This window comes from Bos grunniens, chromosome 23 (genome assembly GCF_055505025.1).
Source record: "Bos grunniens cultivar Pamir isolate PY7600 chromosome 23, Bosgru_T2T1.0, whole genome shotgun sequence".
NCBI classification, from domain to species: domain Eukaryota; kingdom Metazoa; phylum Chordata; class Mammalia; order Artiodactyla; family Bovidae; genus Bos; species Bos grunniens.
Genome location: NC_141187.1, coordinates 4,863,761 through 4,891,539, shown reverse-complemented (window position 1 = coordinate 4,891,539; position 27,779 = coordinate 4,863,761). Strand labels below are relative to the sequence as shown.

Sequence of the window (27,779 nt, the reverse complement as noted above, 5' to 3'; positions counted from 1 at the left end):
CTTCTATGTGGACTCTGAAATATGACACAAATGAACACATCTATGGAACATAACAGACCCACAGACAGAGAGAATGTTGTGGTTTCGAAGGTCGGGGAGGCGGGGAATAGCAGATGCAAACTATCATATATGGGAGGGATAAACGGTCCTACCGCACAGCGCTACACGGGGACTATATTCAGAGTCCTGTGATAGACTATAATGCAGAAGAACATAAAAGAGAATGTGTGCATATACATACACACACACACACGTATATATATAACTGAATCACTCTGCTATACAGCAGAAATTAACACAACAGTGTAAATCAACTAGACTTCAATTACAAAAAAATTTAATTAAAAAAAACATTTAAGTCTTCTAACTCAAGAGCTAAGTCCCCTTTCCTCTGCTACACCAAATCGACAGTGACACTCCACGGCATTTCAGGAAGAGTTTTGTCTACTGAGAAACCAGCTCATTTTACAGAAGCAAAAACTGACATGGTGGGTGTAGGAAAGCTAGTTGTCAAACGTTCCTCCCTGCAGAACCCAAACCCCTACTGGTTCAGAGAGCTGGACACGAGCACCATCCACGGAATTTCAATTCCTTCACATATTTGTGTTCAAATCTACAAGAGAGTTTACACTCTAATTGAGAGAGTTCAGGTACTACCAAGGAGGAAAGCAGGAGGTTGGAAAAGGTGATCTCAGGATGCTTCCACCTCTGTTAACACAATGATTTCAAGAGTGAAAGCTGATCCTTGGGAGGAAAGGCACTGCAGAGCCACGGAGGGCGGTGACCTGTGTTCCACCCCCAACCCCACGGCTTCCAGGGCTTTGGTCTCCTCTCATGGAGATGTCCACACACACACACACACACACACACACACAGACACACGGTTCAGAACCGTGCCTGCCCATGTGAGCGGAAGTGATTGCACCAGACTGGGGGTTATTCCTAACAATTTTTTACTCACACTGCTGGACACTCTAGTCAGGCAAAAGCAAATTCCATACTGAATGTGTCAAAACACACAAATATTTCCAAGCCTGTATGTTTGCTTTCAAAGACAATCTCTTCAACGATGTTTCAACTGTTTTGGCAGAAACCGATGTAATCAACACATTTTTAGTGTCTGCTTCCAAGTTTCAAAAATGTGTGAAAAGGCTCCATAAAATATTCTTAACTGCAAAGAGGGCACATGTATTTTGAAAATCGTATCTTGTTAAAAAACTGCCTCCCTAAAAGGAAGAGGTAAATAGAGGATTAAAGCAAAATAAAAGCTGATAAAATTCAAGTGCTGATGCTCTACATTAAGGGTCACCTTGAGCAAAGGTTCATGTATTTCTTATTCAAATACAGGATAAATTAACATAGATTTAACTATTTCTCTTGTACAGCAAAGGATCTGAAACTTTGACATGTCCTTCCTTTAACAGAAAAGACAGAAACATTTTAATGCTGACACACAGCCACGTTCTGTGCAATTATTTTAGAACTAAATTTTCACAAACTGGTTATGAAATCTAAATGAAGACTAGAAAAAAAAAATACCCATAAATGCATTTTCATTTAAAAAGATGAACTGTTTCAGAAAGAAATGAGTTAAGTCAACTGTAAACCAAATGACCTTTGCTTACGAGATCTAGAAAAACGGCACTGATGAACCTATTTGCAGGACAGGAACGAGACACAGACACAGAGAAGGGATTTGCAGGGGGAGGAGAGGGGGTACGAACTGAGAGAGCAACGATGACACATACACACTACCACGTGGAGAACAGATGGCTGGTGGAAGGCTGCTATGGGACACGGGGAGTTCACACGGGGAGTTCAGCCTGGTACTCCGACACCCTAAGGGGTGAGGTGGGGAGGGGGAGGCAGGCTCAAGACAGAGGGAATATATATATATGTGTGTGTGTGTGTGTGTGTATAATTATGGCTGATTTGCATTGCTGTACGGCAGAAACCAACACAACACTGTAAAGCAATTATCCTCCAATTTAAAAATAAATTAATTTTTAAAAATCTACAGAGCAAAAGCTACTATAGAAAAGGAGAAATACTTAGAATTTATCCTAGTCCTTGAATTCTAAGTACAATTTTGTAGCTTAAGATTCATAGAAGACTTGGTTAAAGAAAACTCTTCTGAATAAATATTACATTTCAATGAGGCAGACAGGATGAAGCACAAGCTGGAATCAAGATTGCCGGGAGAAACATCAATAACCTCAGATATGCAGATGACACCACCCCTATGGCAGAAAGAGAAGAGGAACTAAAGTGCCTGTTGATGAAAGTAAAAGAGGAGAGTGAAGAAGCTGGCTTAAAACTCAATTCAGAAAACTAGATCATGGCGTCCAGTCCCATCACTTCATGGCAAATAGATGGGGAAACAGTGGAAACAGTGTCAGACCTTATTTTCTTGGGCTCCAAAACCACTGTAAATGGTGACTACAGCCATGAAATTAAAAGACACTTGCTCCTTGGAAGAAAAGGTATGACCAACCTAGACAGTATATTAAAAAGCAGAGACATTACTTTACTGACAAAGGTCCATCTAGTCAGAGCTATGGTTTTTCCATGGGCTTCCCTGGTGGCTCAGACGGTAAAGTGCCTGCCTATAATGCGGGAGGCCGGGGTTCGATCCCTAGGTCGGGAAGATCCCCTGGAGAAGGAAATGGCAACCCACTCCAGTATTCTTGCCTGGGGCTCCAGTCCATGGGGTTGCAAAGAGTCGGACATGACTGAGCAACTGAACTGAACTAAGGTTGACTATTCATGTATTATTCTAACATTTTGAGATGTTTCTGAATTATGTTATTCTGATACAATGGGAAGTCAATTAATAAAATATCCAACCCTCCTTTTACTCAGATGCTGATAATGTCACTTGTACACTATGCACACCCCTTCCCATCCTTCCCTCCTTGGCTTTTCCCTGCACACCACTGCCCTATTCACGGCAATTCACCAAAGTATGAAAAGAAAAGGAAGGTGAAAAGAAGTCAGTCTGAACTAGTTTACATGGCTGTATGACAGGGTGGGATATCAAAATGACAAAATTCTCCCTTGATCCACAGTTTGGCTTTCTGTTATTTCAATGATCCCAGTCTAGCACAGTCCGAAAATATTAATGGAAACTTTCAGAAATAAACAATTCTTAAGTCTTAAATGGCACAACGTTCTGAGTAGTGAGATAAAATCCTGCCCCGTCCAAGTCCGTCCCACCCCTAAGAGGAATCACCCCACTAGTCACTTCATAAATGTCTTGGTTATCAGACTGACTATTGTGGTTTGGCCACCTGATATGAAGAACTGACTCACTGGAAAAGACCCTGATGCTGGGAAAGACTAAAGGCGGGAGGAGAAGGGGACGACAGAGGATGAGATGGCTGGATGGCATCACCAACTCAATGGACACGAGTTTGAGTAAACTCTGGGAGTTGGTGATGGACAGGGAGGCCTGGTGTGCTGCGGTTCATGGGGTCGCAAAGAGTCAGACACAACTGAGCGACTGAACTGATTGTGGTTTCTCAGTGCGTGTATTCAAGGAACGCTTATCTTCATAATGGACCTAAGATGCAAAAGTCATGCAGTAATTCAGCTACTCTCCTACTGTGCCTAATTTGCAAACTAAACTTCACTGTAAGTATTTAAGTACAGCAAAAGTACAGTGTATACAGAGAGGGCTGAGTACTATCCAGTTTCAGGAGTCCACTGGGAGCCTTGGAATGTGTCCCCTGAACATACAGAGAGTACCATGATATCCACGGTCCAGATCCCCAAAGCCTCCAGGGCATCTAAGCTTACAGCCACACCCCCAACATCTGTAATGAAGAAACGATGGGATGTGTTGGTGTTGGTTAGACATATAACAGGCCCAGAATAAATGGTAGAGAAATCAAAGAAGAGGGGGCTGGAGGGAGGGGTGAAAACACAGCACAAGGATGTGCAGTGGAATCTGCGGATTCGCAGGAATTGAAAGAGATGCATGCAGGGGAAGGTGGGGAAGTGGCAGCCGCTCTAAGCCTGGCTAGAGATAGTCCCCGGCGAGACCGAAACCCTCCCTCACCCCGGCAGAGAGGCCTGAGCAAGTCATCAGGTCTCCTGAGGCTCCACGTCCTCATCCGTAACTGGAGCGAACGACAGAACCATCTCATGATGCTTGAACAGCCCCGTGGGGGTGCCGAGCATGCAGCAGGGCTCCGCAAACACCATGCCTATTAATAGTCATGTCATCAACCAGCCCCACATCCTCCGTTTCTGGAATGGGGACCCGAGACCTGGAGAAATCGCAGGAGGCATCCAAGGCACCCGGCTCTCTGGCAGCAAGGCCTGGCGGGAACTCACACCTCCTGCCTCCGGGCCCGTGATCCACACCGCTTGCCAGAAAACACATGATGAGGGGAAAACGAGGGTGAGGCTGGTTTTCAGAATTTAATGTGGTTTTCATGAAATGCAAGAGAGGGTGCCTGAAACATAAGCAGTGTTCTCACATTCCACCAGAAGATACTGTCATTCAGTTAAATCCAGGGGAAGGCTTCATCTGGGGATGGCTCCACCACCCCAGGGGCCACTTGAGAACATGGAAGGAAATGAGCGCTCTGGCCACAGTCTTGACCGTCAGAATCACCAGCCCGCAGTGATCCTGTGTATCAGGATCACTGCAGTTGACATCCAGCCACCTATATATATACTTTTTTTTTTTTTAATTTATGTGTCTGCGCTGGACTGTAGTTGCAGCACGCAGGATCATTCAGTTGGAACATGCAAACTCTTACTTGTGGCAGGATCTAGTTCTATGACCGGGGATGGAACTTGGGTCCCCTGCACTGGGAGCACAGTCTTAGCCACTGGGTCATCAGGGAAGTCCCACAGCTTATTGCTTAAGAGCTCCTTAGGTAACATTTATACGTGGTCAGTCAGAAAAACAATAACCCATAAAGACAGAAAATAACCATCTTTGTGGAGATCAGCACAAGATTGTGAAGAAATGGGACTTGTGAAACTTAAGGATGAAGAAAGCTTTGTGGGAACAGCTCAAGGGCAACAGCAAGCTCCTCGTCACAAGTCCAGGGAGCATGTGCATCAGACAAAGAAGGGGCCCCTGAGCTCATCACACCCTGCCCCTAAACGTGCTGCACCCTGGCCACCTCTGTGGGTAACACTCACCCTCCCCAATGAACATCAGCGCTTAGAAACATCAACCTCTGCCCCAAGCTCACAGCATCTCCTTTAGAACTCTGACAGTTCATGTGGGATGCTAAGCCATCATTGACTCAGCTACTCACATCTACTGTGCGGCCTTAAGGATCTTATTTAACCCGAGTTTCCATTTCTTAGTTCCAGAAAAGAGGAAATGTCTGTTTCACCTATTTAATACAGTTCTATTTAATACAGTTCTTAAGAATGATCAAAAGACGATGAGTCTGAAAGCGTTTTCTGCTTCCAAATCAATATGCAACTCTGCGATGCTTCTGTTTTCACTTATACCTCCTTACCCTAGCAAAGCTATAACATACTATGACATTTACATCCAGTATGTGCCCAAGGAGGGCCAGCTGAACTCCCTTCTCAGAACCCCAGAGCCTGGAGGACCACCCAAGGTCAGCTGATGGGGCAAGGACTAAAGGGGAGGTCGGCTGGTCACCTAGAGCAAGAATGACAAATATCACAGGAACTAGGAAGTTCAAGGCAGAGGCCTAAAGTAAGTCGAAGCTGAAGAAAAGTTCAAAGAATTGTACACTATTCCATTTGGAGATTAACTCAAACATCACTGAGCCCAATCCTTACACATAACTGAGTGTAAAGATAGCTCAAATAGAGAAGCAATGAAAAAGATTTTGAAGGGACTATGTCTTGCAAACAAATGCTGGCTAACAGGACATTGTAGGGGCTGAGAGCTCTCACGTCCATCCAATTCTGAAATGGAAAATGGAGAATCCAATACAAAATAAAGAGCCATGCACAGTTCTAACCAAAGATAATTAGGCAGAGTCCACCTCCAAGGTTCTGGGAAGAATGCAGTGACAAAGAGCAGCAAGCTATTGGTCTGATTCTGTTTGCCACAGAACCATCTTTAAGTGGACCACAGCAAAGTGAGACCTCAAAATCCTCAGATAAAATAAGGACTGCTGCTGCTGCTGCTAAGTCGCTTCAGTTGTGTTCAACTCTGTGCGGCCCAATGGACGGCAGCCCACCAGGCTCCCCAGTCCCCGGGATTCTCCAGGCAAGAACACTGGAGTGGGTTGCCATTTCTTTCTCCAATGCGTGAAAGTGAAAAGTGAAAGTGAAGTCGCTCAGTCGTATCCGACTCTTCTCAACCCCTATGGACTGCAGCCTACCAGGCTCCTCCGGCCATGGGATTCCCCAGGCAAGAGTACTGGAGTGGGGTGCCATAAATAAGGACTAGCCCTCATTAAAAAGTCTACAAATAAATGCTGGAGACAGTGTGGAGAAAAGGGAGCCCTCCTACACTGTGGGTGGGAATGTAAATTGGTGCAGACACTATGGAGAACATGGAATGGAGGTTCCTTTAAAAACTAAATACAGAGCTACCATACGATCCAGGGATCCCAAGCCTGGGGATATATCCAGAGGAAACCATAATGCGGAAAGATACATGCACCCCGGTGTTCACTGCAACACTGTTCACAACGGCCAAGACATGGGGATGACCTAAACACCCACGAACAGGTGGATGGGTAAAGAGGATGTGGTGAATACACACACATGTATATATGTAACACTGCTCACATAAAAAAGAGCAAAATAATGCCATTCGTAGCAACATCTATGGACCTAGAGATGATTATATTAAGTGCAGTAAGTCAGACAAACTCATGATTGCACTTATATGCGGAATCTAAAAAATTATACAAATGAATTTGTTTACAAAACAGAAACAGACTCAGATATTTCAACAACAAATTTATGGTTACCAAAGGGGAAGGTGGGGGGAGAGAATAAATTATGAACTGGGATTAGCATACACACACTAATATACATATAATAAATAATTAACACGGACCTACTGTACAGCAGTGAACTCTACTTGATATTCTGTGAGAAAGTGGAAGTGTCAGTCACTCAGTTGTGCGTGACTCTCTGCAACCCCAGGGACTGCAGCCCGCCAGGCTCCTCTGTCCATGGGATTTCCCAGGCAAGAATACTGGAGTGGGTAGCCATTCCCTTCTCTAGGGGATCAATATTCTGTAATAACCTTAGGGAACCAGGTAAGAATACTGGAGTGGGTAGCCATTCCCTTCTCCAGGGGATCAATATTCTGTAATAACCTTAGGGAAAGAATCTGAAAAAGAATGGTTATAGGTATGTGTATAACTGAACCACTTTGCTGTACATCTGAAATGAACACAACATTGTCAATCAACTACACTCCAGTATAAAATAAAAATTGTTTAAAAAGTGAAAAAATAAGACTATTTATTCCATTTTGCATTCCCATAGAAGATGTGAGCCTTTGTTAAGTACCTCCTTATCACAACTATTTAACAAATCTGGTTGACAGGTTTATGACCTATTTTCACATGTATTTTCCATTGAAGTTTCAAAAATCATTAGCTACACAAAGTATAAAGAAGGGGTAAAATCCTTGGCATGAAGATAACACAAGGGGGGAGAAAAAGGCTTATGTACCACTTAAGAAACAGATTTTAAGTTTCCACTCATCAAAATGTGTAAGGCTTCCTTGAAGCCAAATTGTGAAAACAAACAAACAAACAAAAAACAGATGGAAAACATATGTGAGCAAAGCCAAGTGGCTACATTCATAAACACACAGCGACCAAGCAGCTTTCTTTCACACTGACCTCCATCCATGTCAGACCTACACAGACAACGGACTAGACCGGATGCTTTCTTTTTCAATGTGACCACTGTAAAATGTAAACAGAAAGCATGACATAACACTGCCAAGGATGGGGGTGGATGCAAACAGGGAACCAGCTTCGGGAGGGCCAACGAAAGTCAACGACGACCACGCACACTGGCCCGGACAGAGCTGCATCTGGTCCCTGGGCAAAGAATCTCTACCCGACAACACAAGGACTTTGCCACGAATGTTTCGTATCACATTTACCTCTTATTTCTGGACTTTTTTCTTAAAAGGCAAAGCCATCAACTTAAAGAAAAACTCATCAACTTCCACTACTAACATGTACAGGACACTGCTTGGGTGATGGGCTTCTCAGCAAGTATATCAGTATTTTACATTTTAAAGACAAGTAAAAATCCCAGAGAAGTAACTTTGTCTAATGCTAAATATCTGTGTTAGGAATAAAGATTGCAACTTCCTGGCAGTCTGAGTCATAAGCAAATTCCTATGACCCGCTGCCCAAGTGAGTTCTGATTTTAGACTTGGCTGGGGGAGGAACTCATGTATCAGAGAGAACAGATTTGGTCAGTTTCATCTGTGCCTGCTGCCCCCAACACACAAACACACATGGAATTGAAAGCAGTCATGTGAGCGTCCCTATGTATGGACACAGAGAACTGGAATTTGCCTTTTGTATCAGCAAACTTGTGGATCAGCAAGTCCATACTGACTGATCACTGCAGTGTCTCCTCTTACATCTGTCTTGTCAAAACTGTCTTTTTTATTTAACTACTGTTTGCCAAGGCTATTCCATTGGAAAAAACAGGAAACATTAACTACAGAAATTCAAAAGACGTGCCAAGTCTTCCAATAATAACAAAAATGTAAAGGGTTTGAAAATAAAGTCATGATTAAAGAATGCATCACAAAAAATAAAATCACAGTCCAACCTAGTGAAATGCATCAAGAGCTTCCACAGAGATGACCATAAAGAGAGCACCTACGAAGGACAAGCTGCAGAACCTCCAGCAGCTGTGTGCACCTGGAGTCCTTATTTACACGGTGAACTCGGGATCTGGCTGCACTTACCTCCTTCGTGTCCTCGGAAGGGAAGGACATATTATCACAGAGGGAATGACATCTCTTTTTTCCAAACTGGAAACGGTGTGCTTCCTGAAGGCAAGATCTTTCCGTGTTTTGCTTTTCCTGACTACCGCTGTCATTTTTTGATGGATCTTCAGAAAACCCACCTTTTTCAAGTGATCTCTCTGTACCACAGTGAATGGAACTTAAGCTGGCTGCCTTTCGTGAAGAAAAGCCACCCGTTTTTCTCTGGAATGTTCTTTTTCTTGCGTTGACATCATCAAAGTGGTCCTTTCTCTTTGCATGGTAGGGGGTGCTGTCTTTTTCTGAAACCCTTTCCTCTGGTATGCTGACTCTGATTTGGGTTTCCTGATGTTGAGAAGGGCACCCCGGGTAACGCTGACCGCTCGCGCTCGCCATCTGGGGCTGGACCCCTGCCTGCAGAGTGAGGCCGGGGCTGGCCCCCCGCTCCTGCACCAGCCCCCAGGCCCAGGGGGCTGCCTGCCCTCCGGAGAGCGGGCGGGCGCTTCTCTTCCCTTCATCATCAGGCCGAGGCCCTCCTGACTCTGTGTCATCTGCTGCTTTCTTGGTCAGGTCCCGTCTAAAGTATTTTCTTCTTCCAGCAGAGTACTTTTCAAGTCTCAGAGGAGTTTTGGCAGGATCCAGACACTGTTCTTCTTTCTCGGCTCGGACACATCCACAGACATTCCCCATTTGATTTGCAGAAACTCACAGCTACACAGAGTCCCTCATTTCAAAAGCCGGGGCTTCCTCAGATCTCCACGCAGCCTAACTCCTCAGACTTCCTGACCATCCTCTTCAGCGTGAGGCCATCTTGCTCATGAGAAAGGCACCCGCAAGAAACGCCGTGGCATCCTGCCCGGCCGGCCCCGGGTCTCATTAGACGCCGTGGCTTATTTCTGGCCAGCAATCCTCTTAGACAAACATCACTGCTCACTGTCAAATAACATGCTGATGAGCTTTCAAGGCAAACCCTTAGCCTTGGCTGTACGAAAACATTCTGACCCTCACTTTCCTTTCGGTTTTCTGAAATGCAGTTACACGACCCAAGTCTGCCTAACCTTTGGAATGACTGGCGATGCGACAAATCTGAGCGCAAACAGAAAGCAACACCAGTCAGGAGACGTTTAGCAAAGTGCCTTTCAAACTTAGTTCCAAAGTGCCTTTCAGATTTAGTTTCAGAAACTCCTGACTGTACAATTTTTTTACTTAAGAAACACAAACAAATGTTGGCACCTGCCCCAAAAACTAGGCTCAGAAACCTGTATAAACTGTATTAAGAATCATTTAAAAACAACCACACACACACACAAAAAAGAACAAAAACAGGGTGATTCCACAGCTGAAGGAGAGATAAAACATGCTAAATTCCTAAAACACTCCAGTCAAATCATTTCTAAAATCAATCCCTTTAAATAGCTTGTCATATTTTTCATATGACAAATTTCCAAGCCATTTCTCTTTCTCTGATCATTAGGATTTTCATGAGTAGCTTGATAAATTTTATGATTTCAAGCTTGAAACACTTAGCCAAAAGAAACACCTGTGTGTTCTTACACATGAATTAAGGCAGTTGAACTTTACATGTAACTTTTATACTTGTACCCTAGTTGAATATTATGCAGTTTTACCAGGGCTGTGCTGTATGAATGATAAATCAGAATGGAGCCTGATGACCCAAGGTGTGCCTCTTTCTAAGACTGAGTCATTGATACGGTAAAAAGGAAATTAGTATCATATGACTAGTCTTACACAAAAGCTCAAATCAGCTGACTAATAAAAAAAATTGACAACTGACTTTCTCTAGGTTGTCTTTAGACTGATGCAAAAATGGAACTCATATTTTTCTAAACAAAAATATTCAATTAAATAGTCAAGTTAGCAATGTGCCTGATAATTGTCAGTAACAGACCTGCACGGTGAGGTTTTCCTTAATCAATTCAAGAGGAAATTAAACAATCTCTATCAGAAAAAAGAATTATATCCTAGAAGACAAGCTGGTAAAAATAAAGCTTCCGGCTGGTTTGCTTTTAATTTATTCTCAATGTCTTTGTTGGCACTGGGACATTTTTCAAGAGAACTCAGAAGTATAATGTCACTAACATGACAAAGGTACAACCACTGACCTGCACTTCCTTCCAGCCCTGCCAAACCCAGAAGCTGCCCCTCTTGAGGTCACTGCACACTGCTGTCTCCCCCGGAAATGGCTCCACTTCAGTGTCTGCCTGGTTAGCTGGCATTCATCTTGCAAAGCCTGTCTACAACATCAGGGGCAATTGCCTTTATTCTCTAAGACCTTCCTAATCCTACCGAAACACATCCTCCTCTACATCCCTACTTTTATTTATACTGTGACAGATTCAGCAGCCCAGATTATAGTCAGTATTACAAACATTCTCCCAATAGACAGAGCAACACTCTTCCATCATCTCCACGAGACAGACTGGGATCTGGGACCCTTTGTTGCAATACTTGCACCTGAACAAACCTCTCCTGAGCAACAAAATACAAAGAAACTAGATGGGACTGAAACTGACTGCATGCACGCACAGTTGGGGCAAATTCTGGACAAAAGATACAAAGAGACCAAAAAACCCAACTGCCACTTCTGAAGAGCCCAGAGCAAAAGCAGAGGTCAGGAGCAAAAGCAAGGTATTGCGCATGCCCCCTGCACACACCACCACCAAAGGGGTGGGCACACCACCTGGGCCACGCCTCCAGCCAAGCCCCGGTCAGGCCCCCACCCTGACCCCACGTGAGGAAGGCGCTCACCCCACCTTGGGGATTGAGCAGGGAACCTGTTCTCACTTCCCATGCTGCAGGCACAAGCCCCCAGAAAGCCCTGCCTGAATTTCTTATCTGGCCTCTCATCAACTGCTATTGATTAAGGAGGCCAAGAACCCTAGTCCATCACATAGTATCCTGGACTTAGCATAGGGTAACTCACACAAGATTACTGTCCTGGCAACACTAACCTTCAGACTGCCCAACTATAACAGACAGTCAATTTGTGATGCTCAAATAAATATTTTTAAATCAATCAATAAATTGGTCTTCTGAAATCATTTCCCTTATTTATGTAAAGTATAGAGAAAAAAGGCCCCGTCACATTGAGTGAGGACAATTACCACTGCTATAAATAGCCTTCTGTCTTGGCATAACAAGTAAAACCATTCTAATCTTAAATTATCATAGGACTAAAAGTATTTCTTTAAATAAAAAAGAACATTTCTATTTTATACAAAACACTGAAATGTTCCATTTTAAATAAACCTTGGTCTAATTTTTAAATACTGGTGATAATCTAACAGTCATAATATCTTGTAATTCAGGTCCTAAAATACACTGGGTTTCATAAAATATGCCACAGTATCATACTAGAGGCAAAACCCTTGGGAGTTTGGGATTAGCACGTGCATTAACTATTATATATAGAACGGATAAACACAGTCCTCCTGTATAGCACATGGAACCATACTCAGAATCCTGTGATTAAACCATAATGGAAAAGAATATGGAAAATACTGTGTGTGTGTGTGCGTGTAAAACTAAAACATTTGGGGTACAGCAGAAATTAACATGACATTACAAATCAACTATATTTATATAAAAAATACATTTAAAAAAAAGAAACAGAACTGATGTTGGTACTTTTTTGGCTGATCCTCCTCTCTCCTCCAAAGACACTTTATATAATTCTTTTTTGAATGATTCTTTGCTTTCCATTTCTTTCAACTTAGGGTCTAAACACATTGCCTCTAATTTCCAACCAGTTACATTTCGGTCTGTTACTTTCTGGTTTCTGCTCTCGGGAACTTGAATGGACCTTCCCCAAAACTCCCGGGGTCTTCCCAGTCGAAACTACCAACCTGCACTCACTCTTAACTCTGTCAGGCCCTCTGGGGGCATTCCTCGCTGCCCACTGTTCCCCTTCTACTTGAAATTCTCTTCCCTGGTTTCATCAATGCTACATTTTCTTGTAGCTATAACAAGAAACAAAGTCCATGTTTCTCTTATTAGGAGAATTCTGGTAAAACCGACTATAATCCGGGGTGACGAATCCTTCTCAATATAAATAAAGAGAAGGACGAGGGGGTTCTGCAAGACTGGGAAGGTGCTGGAGAGAAAGCAGGCGGTCACCGACGCCGGCCAGCTGCGGGCCGGGCCCCTCGCTCCTTCTGTGTCGCCAGGTGGATGGTCTCCCCCAAACTTCCGTCCTCTCTCTCTGCTCTTCTCCACTGGCCCCTCTGAAGGCCCCCTCCTCTCTGACAGACTCAGGACCCTTGCCTTCTGGAGACCCCCAGGTTTATCCGCAGTACTTCTGACTCCCCGGCTCTGCTCTGCCCCCATCTCCAGCTGCTCGGCAGACAGAAGCCAGGGGACCCCACCACACATGTCAAGCCCACCAACGCTGTGGCCTTTTCCTCTCCCCTCACCTCCACCTTCCCCAGCTGTCTGCCGGCTTTTTACCTCTGGGTTTAACGGCTCAGCGGCATCCTTAACCACCCCCTCCAAGTCCATCCTGTCTTCTTCCAAAACACCACCCTGGATTCACCTTTTCTTCCGCGCCCGAGTCCTGGCCTTCAACACCCCGTTCTGAGGGCACCACCTCCACCTCTCCTCTCATCTCCTTGACCGTGGCCTGTGGTCATTTGTTTATTTTACTAGAGTCCATATAGAGTTCTAAAACATCATTTTTCAGGCGCAGGATGGTTGGGTGACTTGCTCAATGTCTTCACGGCCACAGATAAAAGAACTGACAATGACACTCCCTCCAGAGCCTGGGTGCCCCCCAACTCTGACATTCAAAATCCAGACACAGCCTGTATCATCAGTTGTCGGTAACAATGGGACTGTTTCTAAAGGTCTCCTGCAGTTTCAACCCTAAAAGTTCTGGATCCCTGGGAAAGTTGCTGAGCAACTCCACGTGAATTCTGCTTTTTGGTCCATTCTAGTTAGACTTCACCTGTTCTGATAACAAGGTTTCAGGTCTGGAGCCAGGCCCCAAACCCTGCCTTGCTCGGTACCCTAGGTCCCCGAAGGATAGGGCCTCTAGTGATGAGGGTCCCTGACTCCAGCTCCCAGTCATCAAGCCCGCTGAGCGGACATTCGCCTAATATATCTGTATTAGCTGCTGTATCGGCTGGCTGGCTGACACCCGGTTACCTGGTCTCCTGGTCCCTGGGTCCTCTCCTCTGATGTTCTAGTGCCTACCCAAGTCCTGGAACCTATAAGATTCTACTTCCTATAGCTGTCCACATATGCCAGATTTAGCCTGTTCCCAAATGAGCCCCAGGTACATTATTTCCACCATTCCCCTATAAACCCTGTATCCCACTCAAATTTTTTAAATATTAGAAATAAGTCTTCTTTCTCCCAAGATGTGGTCAAAACCACAGCTCCTCTCTGAAGCCGGCAAGCCATGTCTTCCTCCTCCAAGGCCCGCCACACAGCCATCAATCAGTGGACGTGCCTCGTGCCCACCAATACGACACTCCACGGTCACCCAAGGGATTGATAAACCAAAGCAAGCACCAAAAGTAGGACTCACTTTAAATCAAATGCAGATTATTTTTTAATGCATCATTTTACAAAAACCAAAGGATCAAAAGCAGCCTTTTATTGGCAATTAGATAATTCATAGTAATAAATTTGCCTTTGCTGCTGCTACTGCTAAGTCGCTTCAGTCGTGTCCGACTCTGTGCGACCCCATAGACGGCTCCCCACCCGGCTCCCCCGTCCCTGGGATTTTACGCTCTTAAATCCCGTTTGAGAAAGTACAAGGCCACAGGAAACACGGATGGCTCGAATGCAGGGAATCTCTCTGTGAGAACGACACCGCCACCTAGCGTCTACAACACCAGGAGAAAGCGGCATGTTCAGAAACCGCAGGATCAAGGAAATCCACTCCAGGTCAGGACTGAGTCCTAACATTTTTATGCATCTAAGTCAGGTAATGTTGGCCAATAAACAAAAAAAAATGTCTACATTCAATAAAAGGAATCTCTGTCTTTCAACTTTGGAGATAACAAGCACTGTTCTAAAAACATTCTAAGCTTTTCAACAACAGGATAAAGGGCGCCAAGCCCATAAGCCGCATGTTTCTGAGGGGAGCAATACAAATATATTGTTTAGGAAACAAAGTCTGAATATCGTATCATTTACATAAAGCATCTTTAAAAAAAAACTGATACAAATGAGCTTATTTACGAAACAGAATCAGATGCACAGACTTCAAACACAGATTTATGGTTACTAAAGGGGAAAGGGTGGGGACAGATAAATTAGGAGTCTGGGATTAATAGATACATACTACCAAACATAAATAATCAGCAAGGACCTACTGTAGAGCACAGGAAACTCTAATCAAAATTCTGTAATAATCTATATGAGAAAACAATCTGAAAAAGAATGGATATATGTATATGCCTATGAATCAATCTGCTGTACTCCTGAAACTAACACAACATTGTAAATTAACTATACATCAATATAAAATAAAAACTAAATTAAAAGAGAAACAAAGTCTGAAATTTATGTCCCCCTGTTGGATGTGAATGCATAATTCACCCTTCACCTGTATCACTTGAAAACCAGCAATGAGGTTAAAAGAAATGACAATTAAGAAAACTGGGCTTACCTGAAAGTGCAAAATTATCGTCCATATTAATCCCAAAGTCAATTTGGGATTTCCATCTGTTATGTCATCATTTCTAATATTCACTAATTTCACCTGTTTTGTATATGAAAAGAGAAAACAAAATGCTTTTCAAGCAGCACATGAGTTATTTTTACCTACATAAAGGATTCTAAATTACAGATAAAAAGAAGCCTGAATAATTTTAATACCCATAATCCTTTAAAATACTGTTTTACCCCTAACCCCTCTCATCTTAGGCTGCAAATTACAGAGTAACAACAAAGCCAAAATGTTTCTTTTCTACAGCAAGCACTGAAAGTACACTTGTCAAAACAAAACCACTGTTCAAGTAAGAAGTCCTAAATACCTAAGTTTTTAAACTAGAAATAATATTGTCTTTTGAAAATAAGTGTTATTTTATAATTAAGTAGGAAACTATTCTGAACCATCAAATAATTTTAACAATTTTATCACACTTCTATCCCAAAGAGTGTAAAAAAGAAATCTAACATTATTATTCCATTTGTCTACCATAGACTGCTACCAGGATAAGGAACTATGGAAGTCACTGGACATTTAGCAGACTGTTCAAAGCTTTAACAATAATATGCCAGTAATAACCAGATTTAAAGTCCATCAACTGTCAAATTATGCATTCAGATAAATTAATGCAATAATGATAACTAACACTTCCTGGAAAAATAATTAAATATCATGAATGATACCTAACATTTTACTTCCTGGACAAATCACTACCAAAAATATTTTGACAAGGAGACATAATTAACCATTAATCTTCTGGAAATTTCCACTAGAATTAAGACTAGTAAGGCAAATACCAATAACACTTAAAATATAACCACTGAAAAAAAATATATATATATAACCATTGAGTATTTGCTGTGGCTGCTAAGTCGCTTCAGTCGTGTCCGACTCTGTGCGACCCCACAGACGGCAGCCCACGAGGCTCCCCTATCCCTGGGATTCTCCAGGCAAGAACACTGGAGTGGGTTGCCATTTCCTTCTCCAATGCATCAAAGTGAAAAGTGAAAGTGAAGTTGCTCAGTCATGTCTGACTCTTAGCGACCCCATGGACTGCAGCCTACCAGGCTCCTCCGTCCATGGGATTTTCCAGGCAAGACTGGAGTGAGCTGCCATTGCCTTCTCCGAGTATTTGCTAGAATTTACTAACTAAATTTAGTAACTAAAAGCACTATGATATTCATAATAAACCAACTAAAGGACTATCAACAGTTTTTCCTTCTCTTCCTTACCCTCTCTTCTCTTTTTCCCCTCTCCATAAAAAAGCAAAATTGTTGCCACCTCTGATTTCTCAGTTTTCAGTTGCTTTCAATTCTCCTGAGTTTCACTGTCTCCTCCTTTTTTCTACTAACTGAAAGCTACCAATTACTTGGCTTATACCATTTTAATCACAGTAATACCCAATCAAGATCAAATCCAATTCGGTGTTCATTTTTCTCCCATGATTTCCTCTGAAACCTTAAGCCAGTTGGGGACTGTTGTCAGAACTGTTTCATTTTTAACCGCTTCTAAATCATCCAGTTGTACCTGCTTTTAAAATATGAACTACTGCCTCCTCACTACTACATTTTAAAAATAAACACATGCAAAGTTTTTTTTTAATATTATATAAACTATCTTTTATAAAAATAAGGCAATTTTGTAAAGTGAGTCTAAAAAATATTCTCTCCCCACTACTAATAACTGTTCTTTGACATTCTTAACATTCTGTTGCTACTAAAATGTCGCTAACTTCCCAGGCAAAAGCATTACAATTCTAATAGAAGGAAAATCAGTAGCTGTTATTCAGATGGTAATGTAGCCACTTATAATTCCTCTGGGCTTACACCTACGATTAATTTTCTTTTCTTTGGAACAAACGTTTAAAAATATTTTAAAATATCAGTCTCACAAAAGCACAAGTTTAATGCTTAGGAAAGTGAAGTCGCTCAGTTGTGTCCGACTCTTTGCAACCCCATGGACTGTAGCCCGCCAAGCTCCTCCAACCATGGGATTTTCCAGGCAAGAATACTGGAGTGGGTTGTAATTTCCCTCTCCAGGGGATCTTCCCGATCCAGGGATCGAACCCAGGTTTCTGCATGGTAGGCAGACTCTTTACTCTCTGAGCCACCAAAGAACCTCTGTTAATGATTATTAAATCATTATCAAATCATATTAAATGTTAATGATTAACTCAAAGTCAAATTTAACCTGTTCGTTCCCTGTCATGGTCCTATGGACATTTATTCAGTCACACATGTGTTGTATTATACGATTACAGCTTTGAAATTCAAACATCATACCTGGCGTCTTTTCAAATAGTCAAGTGCAATTTGTACATTCTGGAGTCTGTGAAAACGCATCCGACCCTTCTCTCTGGGCTAAGAAGAGAAAAATGCAGGGTATGAAAAACATTATATTTTCTGACACCATTGACCATGCTAAATATACTGAATATACTATATAAATACACTGCATGCTCGTCATACTGTCAAAAATTTACTGTTTGGGGAAACCCATTAAATTTTTAATGATATTTTCATTTTTTTGAATTACCTGAGATTCAATGTAAACTAGGGATTTTTCTGAATATGTTTTATTTAAATAGATCCTTTACTATGAATATTTTATTTAAACAAACGGAAAAGAGAAAGTATCACAGAATATACAGACATTTCATATTCACTAAACTACACGTCTAGCCTACAATTATTTAGCTATGGATGCACGCAAAAAATTAAATACCATTCCCCATTTGCCTTCTTAATAAACTCTAACTCAAGAGGGTTTTTTAATTATACATGTATGGCATGTTAATGAAAATGAGGTAAAGTAGCATGCAGTTAGTATAAAAACCACCAAGAAGGAGAAAGGCAGTAAAGGTTTACTTAGCCATGATACAGGAGAGAGAAAAGCAATTAAAGCCACGTAATATATTTCCTCTTTATTTTATTTTCGTTTTTGCACACAATCGGTTGGACTCTAATAGTCTGACACTGCCTGGGGATGGACGTGATGACGTGCTGTGTCAGGGAACCTGACAAACCATAATTCTTTTCCTTGATGCCGTTTCCCGTAAGAAACGTTACAAGTCAGCAGAAGGAAAACATAAGGAAACAGAGCTGAGAAAATGGTCAACAAAAATACAAAGGATGGAGCTGATAACTGACCACATAAAATCTTCCAAAGGGAAAAAAAGAAAACTGAGAGCTGAGCTGAAATGTGACTAGGTTGCTGAAGCCAAAGGCAGCAGAATTAAACAGACGGCGGACCCCAGACTGGGGAAATAACCCCATATAACAGGAGAAATGATGGCGATGAATCCCCACTGCATCCACAAAACACACGTTCCAGTGAGAACAGGGGGCTCCGGGGATATGATGACCAAAGAAGCGCATCTGTCCTGCAGAGGTAGGCTCAGGTGACTGAGTGCCACAGGGGTGAAACAGCTCTGTCAGGAGCCTGGCATTTAAAACATCCTCCCCAAATAAAATGAGACAGATAAGGCAGGCAGAGAATGTCTGTCTAATACCAACTGCCAATAGGCATGACTTAAAGCATAGTCTTAAATATAAAATAAATGTCCATACGTTCCTTCCAATAAAGCAATGAGCAGTTATGTCTGAAATATGAATTTCAAAAGTGGAACTGATGTGCATAAAAATTAGCAGGCTGGTTGTAACTGTAAACCTTCACACTTATACAAAAGGTATATAAACTTCTTTAGCTCAGATGCCATCCTATAGTTTAAGTACGTATGTTCAAATACCATGCAATGCATACAGATACAGAAATAAATTTAAAGAGAAAATATGTCCTTTGTCCAATCTGTTGGTCCACACACATCCACCTCCCTGTGGGTCTTTGGGCCTTTGCACCATTTTCTAAACAGGAGCCAGAAGCCGTGGGTTACTCTACGGTGTTAGCGCTCACCGCACTGTACCGGCTAGGTTAGTCGAGTTACGGGGGCGACACCTACCCCCTTATCCTCATCCTCCACATCCTCATGCCGTTCATACTCGCATGCTTCTGAGGCACTCACCAACCGTAAGGTCTTCAAAAAATCTCGCTCCCTTGGCTAATGAATATAACAGACAGAAGACAGGACAGCAAATACACAGACAGACCAGAAATGAAAAGAAGAGCATGAACAGAACATAATGAAGGAGACCGGGTAACCGAGAGGGGGAGGGATGTTCACAAAAAAGGAGATGACACCTGTGGAGGGGTTAGACCATCTGTCAGAAAGCGGTGCTTATTTCCTTGCTATTGGTGAGTCTTTTAATAGGGGGTTATATTATGCATCCAAATTCTGCTAAGCATTAAAAAAAAAAAAAAACCCAAGGTAAAAAGAACAGCAGTAGTATTTTAATTACAGAACTGATTACATAAGCAAGGTCATCAAAGTGTTTCCATCTCCCAAATGCACACCACTTAAAGTCTGAAAATGCTTTAGAATCTAACCAGAACTCTTCTTTCCAGCGGAATTCATAGCAGCTCACAAGACGGATGCTGCAAAAATCTGAATAGTTTGTGCCAAAAACATACTAGGTCATACGCAAAAAGGACCACACGTTCCTCCAAATAAATTATGAAATTTAAAACTTACCAAGGTGTCTCCGGAAAGAACCTCCAAAAGAGAAATCAAATTGTGTCCGTCCCTCAAGTCTTCATAGAGATCGTTCACGTGTTTTCGAACCTATGTACAGAAACACAATTTAAAATATTTGGTTATAGAACTTGGATTATCCTTAACACCCGAACGAGAAAGTGGACGAGGAGAAAACATTCCCCGTGTGTTCATTCATGAGGTGTTTTACACGGGCCCTGACCTGAATCACCATTCCTGAGACAGCAACCAGGGACACCTTAACAAGCTGAGTGTTGAGCCCCCCAGCCCCGAGTTGGTCTTCCTGATCTCTGCATCCCAAAATTCAAGATGCCAGAGGCACGCCCTCCACATGTTAAAAATCCAGAGATGCAGCCTGGGTAAAAGGTCCATGAGACTCTAGGTACTACTTCTGAAAATTCCTGTGAGTCTATGATTATCTCAAAATTAAAAGTTTTTTAAAATATATGTGAGGTTATAAGGCCTCTACTCAAGATTTCTCTGCACAGCATAAATTTTCCTGTGGTGAAGGGTTTTCTTTTCTTTTTGAATAGCTTCTTTTTAAATTTTCTATTGGACTACAGTTAATTTACAATATTGTTCTTGATTCAGGTACACAGCAAAATGGTTCAGTTATACATATATCGATTCTTTTTCAGTCTTTTCCCATACAGGTTACTGCAGGGTACTGAGCAGAGTTCCCTGTATGTCCTTGCTGATTATCTATTTTATATACAGTAGTGTGTGTATGTTAAACCCAACCCAATCCATGGGAGGGATAAATCACATAACCACACTCACAGTAACTGACAGTTAACAAGGATGGTTTACGTTTGAGTTTATAGCTCAAACCACCAAAGACTTCCCCAGAGCTCTGCTTTTCCCACAGAGGGACACCCCTGGCACACGCAGTCAGTTTCGACCAGACAGACACGGTCAGAGCAGGTCTCGAGCGCAGCTGTCCCACGGCGGGCAGGCCCACCCCAACCTGCTCCCCTGGGCTGATGCTGGGCTGTGCTACTTCGCGAGCCGAGGACGGGTGCACAAAGGCAGAGACCAGCATCCCCCACAGCACGTGGGCACAGGCCTGCGGGCCCCCTGTCTGCGTGGACACACACTCTGGAGGTTTACACGCAGGAGTCAAGCTTCTGTGCACGTGCAAAGTGTCATGTGACTAAACAGCAGAAAGAAACAAAAAGATCCAAAATATGGTCAAAACTTTCCGACTCCAGAGCAACCAGCAAGAAAGGGCCTAACGTAAACTGGAAGCCAGCCTTTGATGGTTAAGATTTTCGGGTCTAAAAAAGCAGCTTGCTAAGTCGCTTCAGTCGTGTCTGACTCTGTGCGACCCCATGGACTGCAGCCTACCAGGCTTCTCCATCCATGGGATTCTCCAGGCAAGAACACTGGAGTAGGTTGCCATTTCCTTCTCCAAAAGCAGTTTAAATACCACTAAATTTTGCTCTGCAGTGACCTGAATGGGAAGGAAATCCAAAAAAAAGAGGGGATACATGTATACATATTGCAGATTCACTTTGTTGTAAAGCTGAAACTACCGGGACATTTTAACTAGTTGTCGTCATTCGCCGCTCAGTTGTGTCCGACTCTGCGAACCCCATGGACTGCACCGCGCCAGGCTTCCCTGCCCTTCACTGTTCCCCGGAGTTTGCTCAAGCTCATGTCCATTGAGTCCATACCCCAATTTTAAAATCTTCCAATTAAAAAAAAATTTAATACTACTAAATTTTATTATCTTAACTGACTACATGCTTTACAGTATGATTTACTGTCAGAAACTATTTGTAATTAGTGAAGGATAAAATTCCCTTAAGAGTTTCATATCAAACTTATTCAGCTCCTATGACTAGTATTTGGGGACTTTCTGCCTAAGTCACAGTACTTTTTAATATTCAACTAATATTCATTTACCCATCTATGCATCATTAATGACAAATAATGTAAACATTACACTCAGGCCTAATAGCTCTAAGTAACTATTAATGCCAATAGAACCTATAAAATGACCAGCAAAACTGAAAGTCAGATTATTTTTAACCAAGTGTTCCCATTTTCACAAGTTGATATTTTTATTTTGATTTCCCAATACCCAAGGAATATCAGCTGACTCTTTGGTGTCACAAGATAATTATATAATAGTAAAAGCAAGCTTAAAAATAATTCATTTTTCTTAAAAAAAAAAAGGAGCACATCATAACACATTTCAGACAGTCCTATTTAGAAAAGCTATAAATACCTAAATAAGGTACAAAGAGAGTATTCCTTCCATTAAATATTTACCTTCTATTAAATAAATGGCATTAAATGACATTCCCCTGAACTACTCAATTACATTTCAGAGATGAGCCAATTTCCAAGGATCTTTTCAGGAAGAAATCTGTGATATACATAACACACACATGTGCAGACAAGCACACATGTGAAATGAACGCTAATACTCAATTTTCTACTCACATATCAGAGTCCTGTAAGAACTGACGTGGTCTCATTCCAAGCCATGAGCTTGAATGTAAGGCTAAGGGCCCACTTAAAAACAAGATGTCCATGGATGGACGAATGGATAAAGAAGACACACAGTGGAATGTTACTCAGCTGCTAAACAACAGAGACCTTGAGGGAATTAGACTAAGTGAAATAAGTCAGACAGAGAACAAATGCTGTATGATTTCACTTATAAGTAGAATCTAAAAAACAACAAGTGAGCAAACAAAACAAAAATCATAGATACAGAGAACAGAATGGTGGTTGCCAAGGGTTGGGGCTCAGGAGTGGGTGAAAACAGGCAAAGCAGATCACAAGAAACAAACTTCCAGTTATAAAATAAATACGACATGGGGATGTAGTGTACAGCAGGGTGACTGTAGTCAATAGTATTGTATCACATACTTGAAAGCTGCCAAGAAACCAAGTCCTGAAAGTTAACTTTGGAGATGAATGGTATTATAACTAGAATTTTTGATCATCTTGTAACATATACAAATATCAAATCATGATGTCATATACCTGAAACCAATATAATGTTATCTGTCAATTATACTTCAATTAACAACAACAAAAAAACAAGGCAGAAGAGCTAAGCTTGTGAATTTCATGCATATGTGTACATCTAAATCAATATACTCCTCTGAGTATCTCCAGTGTAATCAGAAAGTAGACTAATTCTTGAGAGCCTGAGCAGGAACATGAGAGACCACAGTTATATAAACAATATTATGCATCTCTTGACCCTGAGGCAGCTGTCGAATCTCTCAAAATAGACAAGTCTATCATGCAGGTCTGACATCTTCAGAAGGGACAGTGGAAACAAGCACACCGTAAGGATGCCCCCGTCCCGGGCAGGAACGAACAATCAAAGCTAAGAAAGCCACGCGCTCTTGGTCCCCTGTGCCCACCCGTGCCTGCCAGAGCCACACTTCAATCCAGATCCACTTCCTCTGTCTTTCTCACTCCAGGACGGTTAATGATGAGGTGTGATCAATAGCCAAGACGTGGAAACAGCCTAAATGTCCATCGACAGATGAATGGAAAAAGATGTGGTACATATATACAAAGGAATACGACTCAGCCATTAGCAAGAATGAAATAATGCCATTTGCAGCAGCATGGGCGGACCTAGAGAGGATCACACTAAGCGAAGTACGTCGGAAAGAGAAAGACGCAGACCACAGGGCACCTCTCCACGTGGAATCTAAAACGTGACACTAATGCAGCGATCTATGAAACATGGCTTCCTGGTGGCTCAGACAGTAACAAAATCTGCCTCGGAGGCAGGAGACCCAGGTTCTCCCCTGGAGAAGGAAATGGCAACCCACTCCAGTATTCTTGCCTGGAAAATTCCATGGATGCGGGAATCTCGTAGGCCTTGAATTACTTGCCATACAGCAGCAATTAACATAACGTTATAGATAGTAGATTTACTTCAATTAAAATTTAAAAGATCAATTAATTAAAAATCAATTAGAAATCAATTTTTTAAAAGATGAGGTATGATTCTGAACGCATATTTCACATAAAAGCAATTTCACAACTTGCTCTGCCAGACTGAACCCAACCATGGACATGAGGGAAACTTTCCACCACAAGGGGTCCTTTTCCACAACCACATTCATGCACCAATAAAGAAAAATTAAATTAGGCGTGTTTAAAGAAGAAGATTAAGCCAAGCAAAACCAAGTAAGGGAAAGAGAAAACATTCTACGCAGGAAAAAGGCTTTCAGCCCCGCCTCTGCCGCAGGCCTCACGAACCAGCTACCCAACCTCTCGAGGCCTCCGTTTCCTCACCTGCAAATAAAGACTGAAAACAGAAGGCCTCGAGTTCAAACTAGGGAATGAGAATTCTGTGACCTGAAAATAAAACTGTTATCTTTTTTAAAAAAATCACTGTCAACTTAAAAGAGAAAATATGTAAAATGGAAAGCTGCTAAGAATTTTAGGAAGAAATACAGAAACAGATTAACTCAGCTTCTGTAATGCTTGAAAACATGCTGAGTCATTATTTATCATGGAATACTGCTTATCTTCCTTGTCTCAGGGGGACATTCTGAGGTTCCAGAGAAATACTGTGTATGAAAAATGCTACCTAAATGCAAGATACCATTATTTTCATCTTCATGACTCCATATAAAACAAATGCACCATTATTAACAATAATAAAAATACATAAACGGACCTGACCCTGTGTAAGTGCTTTATAAGGCATGACTCATTTTCCTCACGACAAACAAACGAGATAGAAAAGGAATGCCAAGTAAAAACTAAATATCAGCATTATGGAAAATAAAAAGTAGAGTGTTACGAGGAAGGAGTGCTAATGGGCGAACTGAGTGTAAGCAGCTGAGGTCCTAGAGAAATACCCAGGCATGTGATCAATCGGGGTGAAAAAGGAAGGAAATAGTTCAGCTGCCACAGAAAAGCCTTTTATTCTGTCCAATGTCTGAGTCACAGACACGTGGCCTGGTAACTTTCCTTCACAGATGACTGCGAACTGCCAAGAGCTTCAACCTTCGGCTTTCACTTTTTAATAAAACATTCTTTCTTCTCATTTTGGATATTCTCTCCCTGTGGGACAGAAAGCTGTCTGAATAAATAGAGCTCGAGGAAATGATGAGCAAGTTGAAAGCACTCTGGGACACTCTGGGGTTAAATTATATAACTTGAATTACATAACAGGGATGAAGCATCTTTTTCTGTGTTTTCTGAATCCTATGGGATTCTCCCAGAATTTTGCAGGCTTTCTTAAAATGCGGTCCTGCATTGCACCTACAAGCTCACCCCTAGAGGGCGCTCATCTTTTGCTTAGGAGTTTTCCTAAGGAAGAGAAATACATGCGAAATGGGTGGGGTGAGACCCTGAACAAGGTCCTGCTGATGACACAAAAATATTCCCATTTTACTTCCGATAGAGAACAGAGTAGAGTATGCTGGGTCTTCATCATCGCAATGGCTCAACCGCTCAATACAGCACTCTGGAATTTTTATTTTAGCTTGTAATTGCTTGATTTCAGGTGGGCTAAATCAAATTCAAGTCTGAAGATCGGGCTGACCTTCAGACATATAAACACAGTTGCTTATGTAATGCTTAAGGATACCTTTTTCAAAAGTCTGACTTTTAGTGGTTGATGTCAATCTAGACGAAAATCTCACTTCCCATATTTATCCTTAGTGCTACTGTAGAGCTGCAGTCCATGTCAGCAAATATTTATTAAGCATTCCTCATATGCCAGGGTACCACTTTGCTTTTATTTTTTGGCCACAAAAATAAAAAGTGGTTCTTCACTGCATGAGGCAGGCTCTCTAAGTCACAGACTCAGTAGCTGCGGCATGAGGGCTGAGACGCCCTGCGGCGTCTGGGGTCTTAGTTCTCCAACCAGGGACCAAACCCACACCCCTACACTGGAAGTGGATTCTCAACCACTGGACCACCAGGCAAGCCCCTAAACTGACGCGAAGGGTGCAGACGTGGATAAAGAGCGCACGCCACCTCTTGAGGCCCACAGGCTGGGATGACAGAAACTTTGTGGGAGTCTGAGAAGGCCTCCCCCAAAGATGGGAGTGTCCCACCTGAAGTAAAGAACTGGACAGGGGGCCAGACGAGGGAGCTCCCAGCTCCGGGGAAGGACAGCGTCCGGGATGCCAAGGGGACAGGAGCGGGGATGGGGCGCAGGGGCAGGACACGGGGGGCTGACCTCCTCCTGGGTACCGACAGCCTGCACTGAGCAAAGCCAGCCGCTGAGCCCCAAGCAGAACGAGGACACACCATCTCTGAGCAACATGAAAGCTCCCACCCTATCCTAAGCAAACCCAGAAAGAGCTGCTGGAGGTCCAGGCAATAGGCGAGGATGCAGGAAAGGCCACTGGTGCGGGGCACACAGAGGCCACGCAGTCCCTCGTGAGCCCGGGGAAAGAGGATGCACCCACCCCAGCAGCAAGGAGCAGACCACGGGCAAGGATGGCCAGGCCCCTCTTAGGGCAGTCCTAAAGCTGAAGGACATGCCACTCTGGCAAACAACCCCAAACTTTAGAAAGGCACATAAATAATAAAGGCTTGCCCCAAGACAGAGCACCTCGCAGCCTTGGGTGGAAAGAAACGGGAGACTCAGCTTCAGGCGAAACTACAAATGATGATGTTATTCAAAGCAATTTTTTGATTCTGAACAAATACATTCAGGAAAAATAAGCAACCACATTCTTGGGAGTGAGCTCCTTACAAGTCCTACTTCAAAAATAAAAATAACCTGCCAATAAGTTACTACATCAATTATTGATAGGTAAATTGATGCTTTAAAAATGCACAGAAATGCTTCAAAACACTGCATTCGCTTCGGTAGGTGCCTTTTCTGAATGGTTGTTTATTACAAACTTATGTCAGTACTATTTCTTCAAGAATGGTGAAGAAATAAAACCACAGCTCAGACTCTTGCTAAATTACCATAAATTCTAATCTGGTTCAGGGAAATATAAAGGGTAAATATCATTATCTGATGTAATAAAAAGGTGGTCATGCTTTTCTCTAGGCAGTATGTTAGGTCGGCATTAAGGCAACTCATAATTATCTCCTTCAGTGGTTTCTAACCATAAAATAAAGACATTAATCACACATCTTAAGGTATTAATGAATAAAATAAGGAAGCATTTCAAACAACTCAGTTGATGGCCCCAAGTAGTACCAATAATCTGTCTACTCCATAAAGGACATGATTAGTTCTCAGACAAAGACTTCTCTTTTAAGCTTTCAGATGGACAGTCGACAACCAATTTTAAAAAACCAAACAAAATCAAAAGGTTTTCTCTAGTCTTTCATCACGAGGTAGAACTACCGGTCGTTAAGTCATCTTTCTTACTGGTAAACACGTCAAGATGTGGGAGCTTTTTGATTATGGTTTTAACCCAGGTACTTCTGATTTTCTTCTGTATAATTTTACCACTGTCATAGGGACATTTATAAAAGAAGATTTCAACTTTTAGAAATTTTAAAGGATGAAATTATTTTCTGTAATAATTTGTGTGGGGTTTGGGTGGCTGGTTCTGGTTTAGTTTGGTCTGATGTGGGTCTACTTTTCCTTTCAG

General features: G+C 42.3%; 1 protein-coding gene across 1 annotated transcript in view; it reads right to left on the bottom strand.

Moving 5' to 3' along the window:
* Nucleotides 1-27,779, bottom strand: part of DST (dystonin) — a 406,366-nt gene that overhangs the window by 236,478 nt on the left and 142,109 nt on the right. Inside the window, 4 exon segments of the mRNA XM_086370990.1 lie at nt 15,567-15,659; nt 17,891-17,968; nt 19,630-19,665; nt 20,197-20,286. Coding sequence (XP_086227116.1) covers nt 15,567-15,659; nt 17,891-17,968; nt 19,630-19,665; nt 20,197-20,286 — 297 coding nt within the window.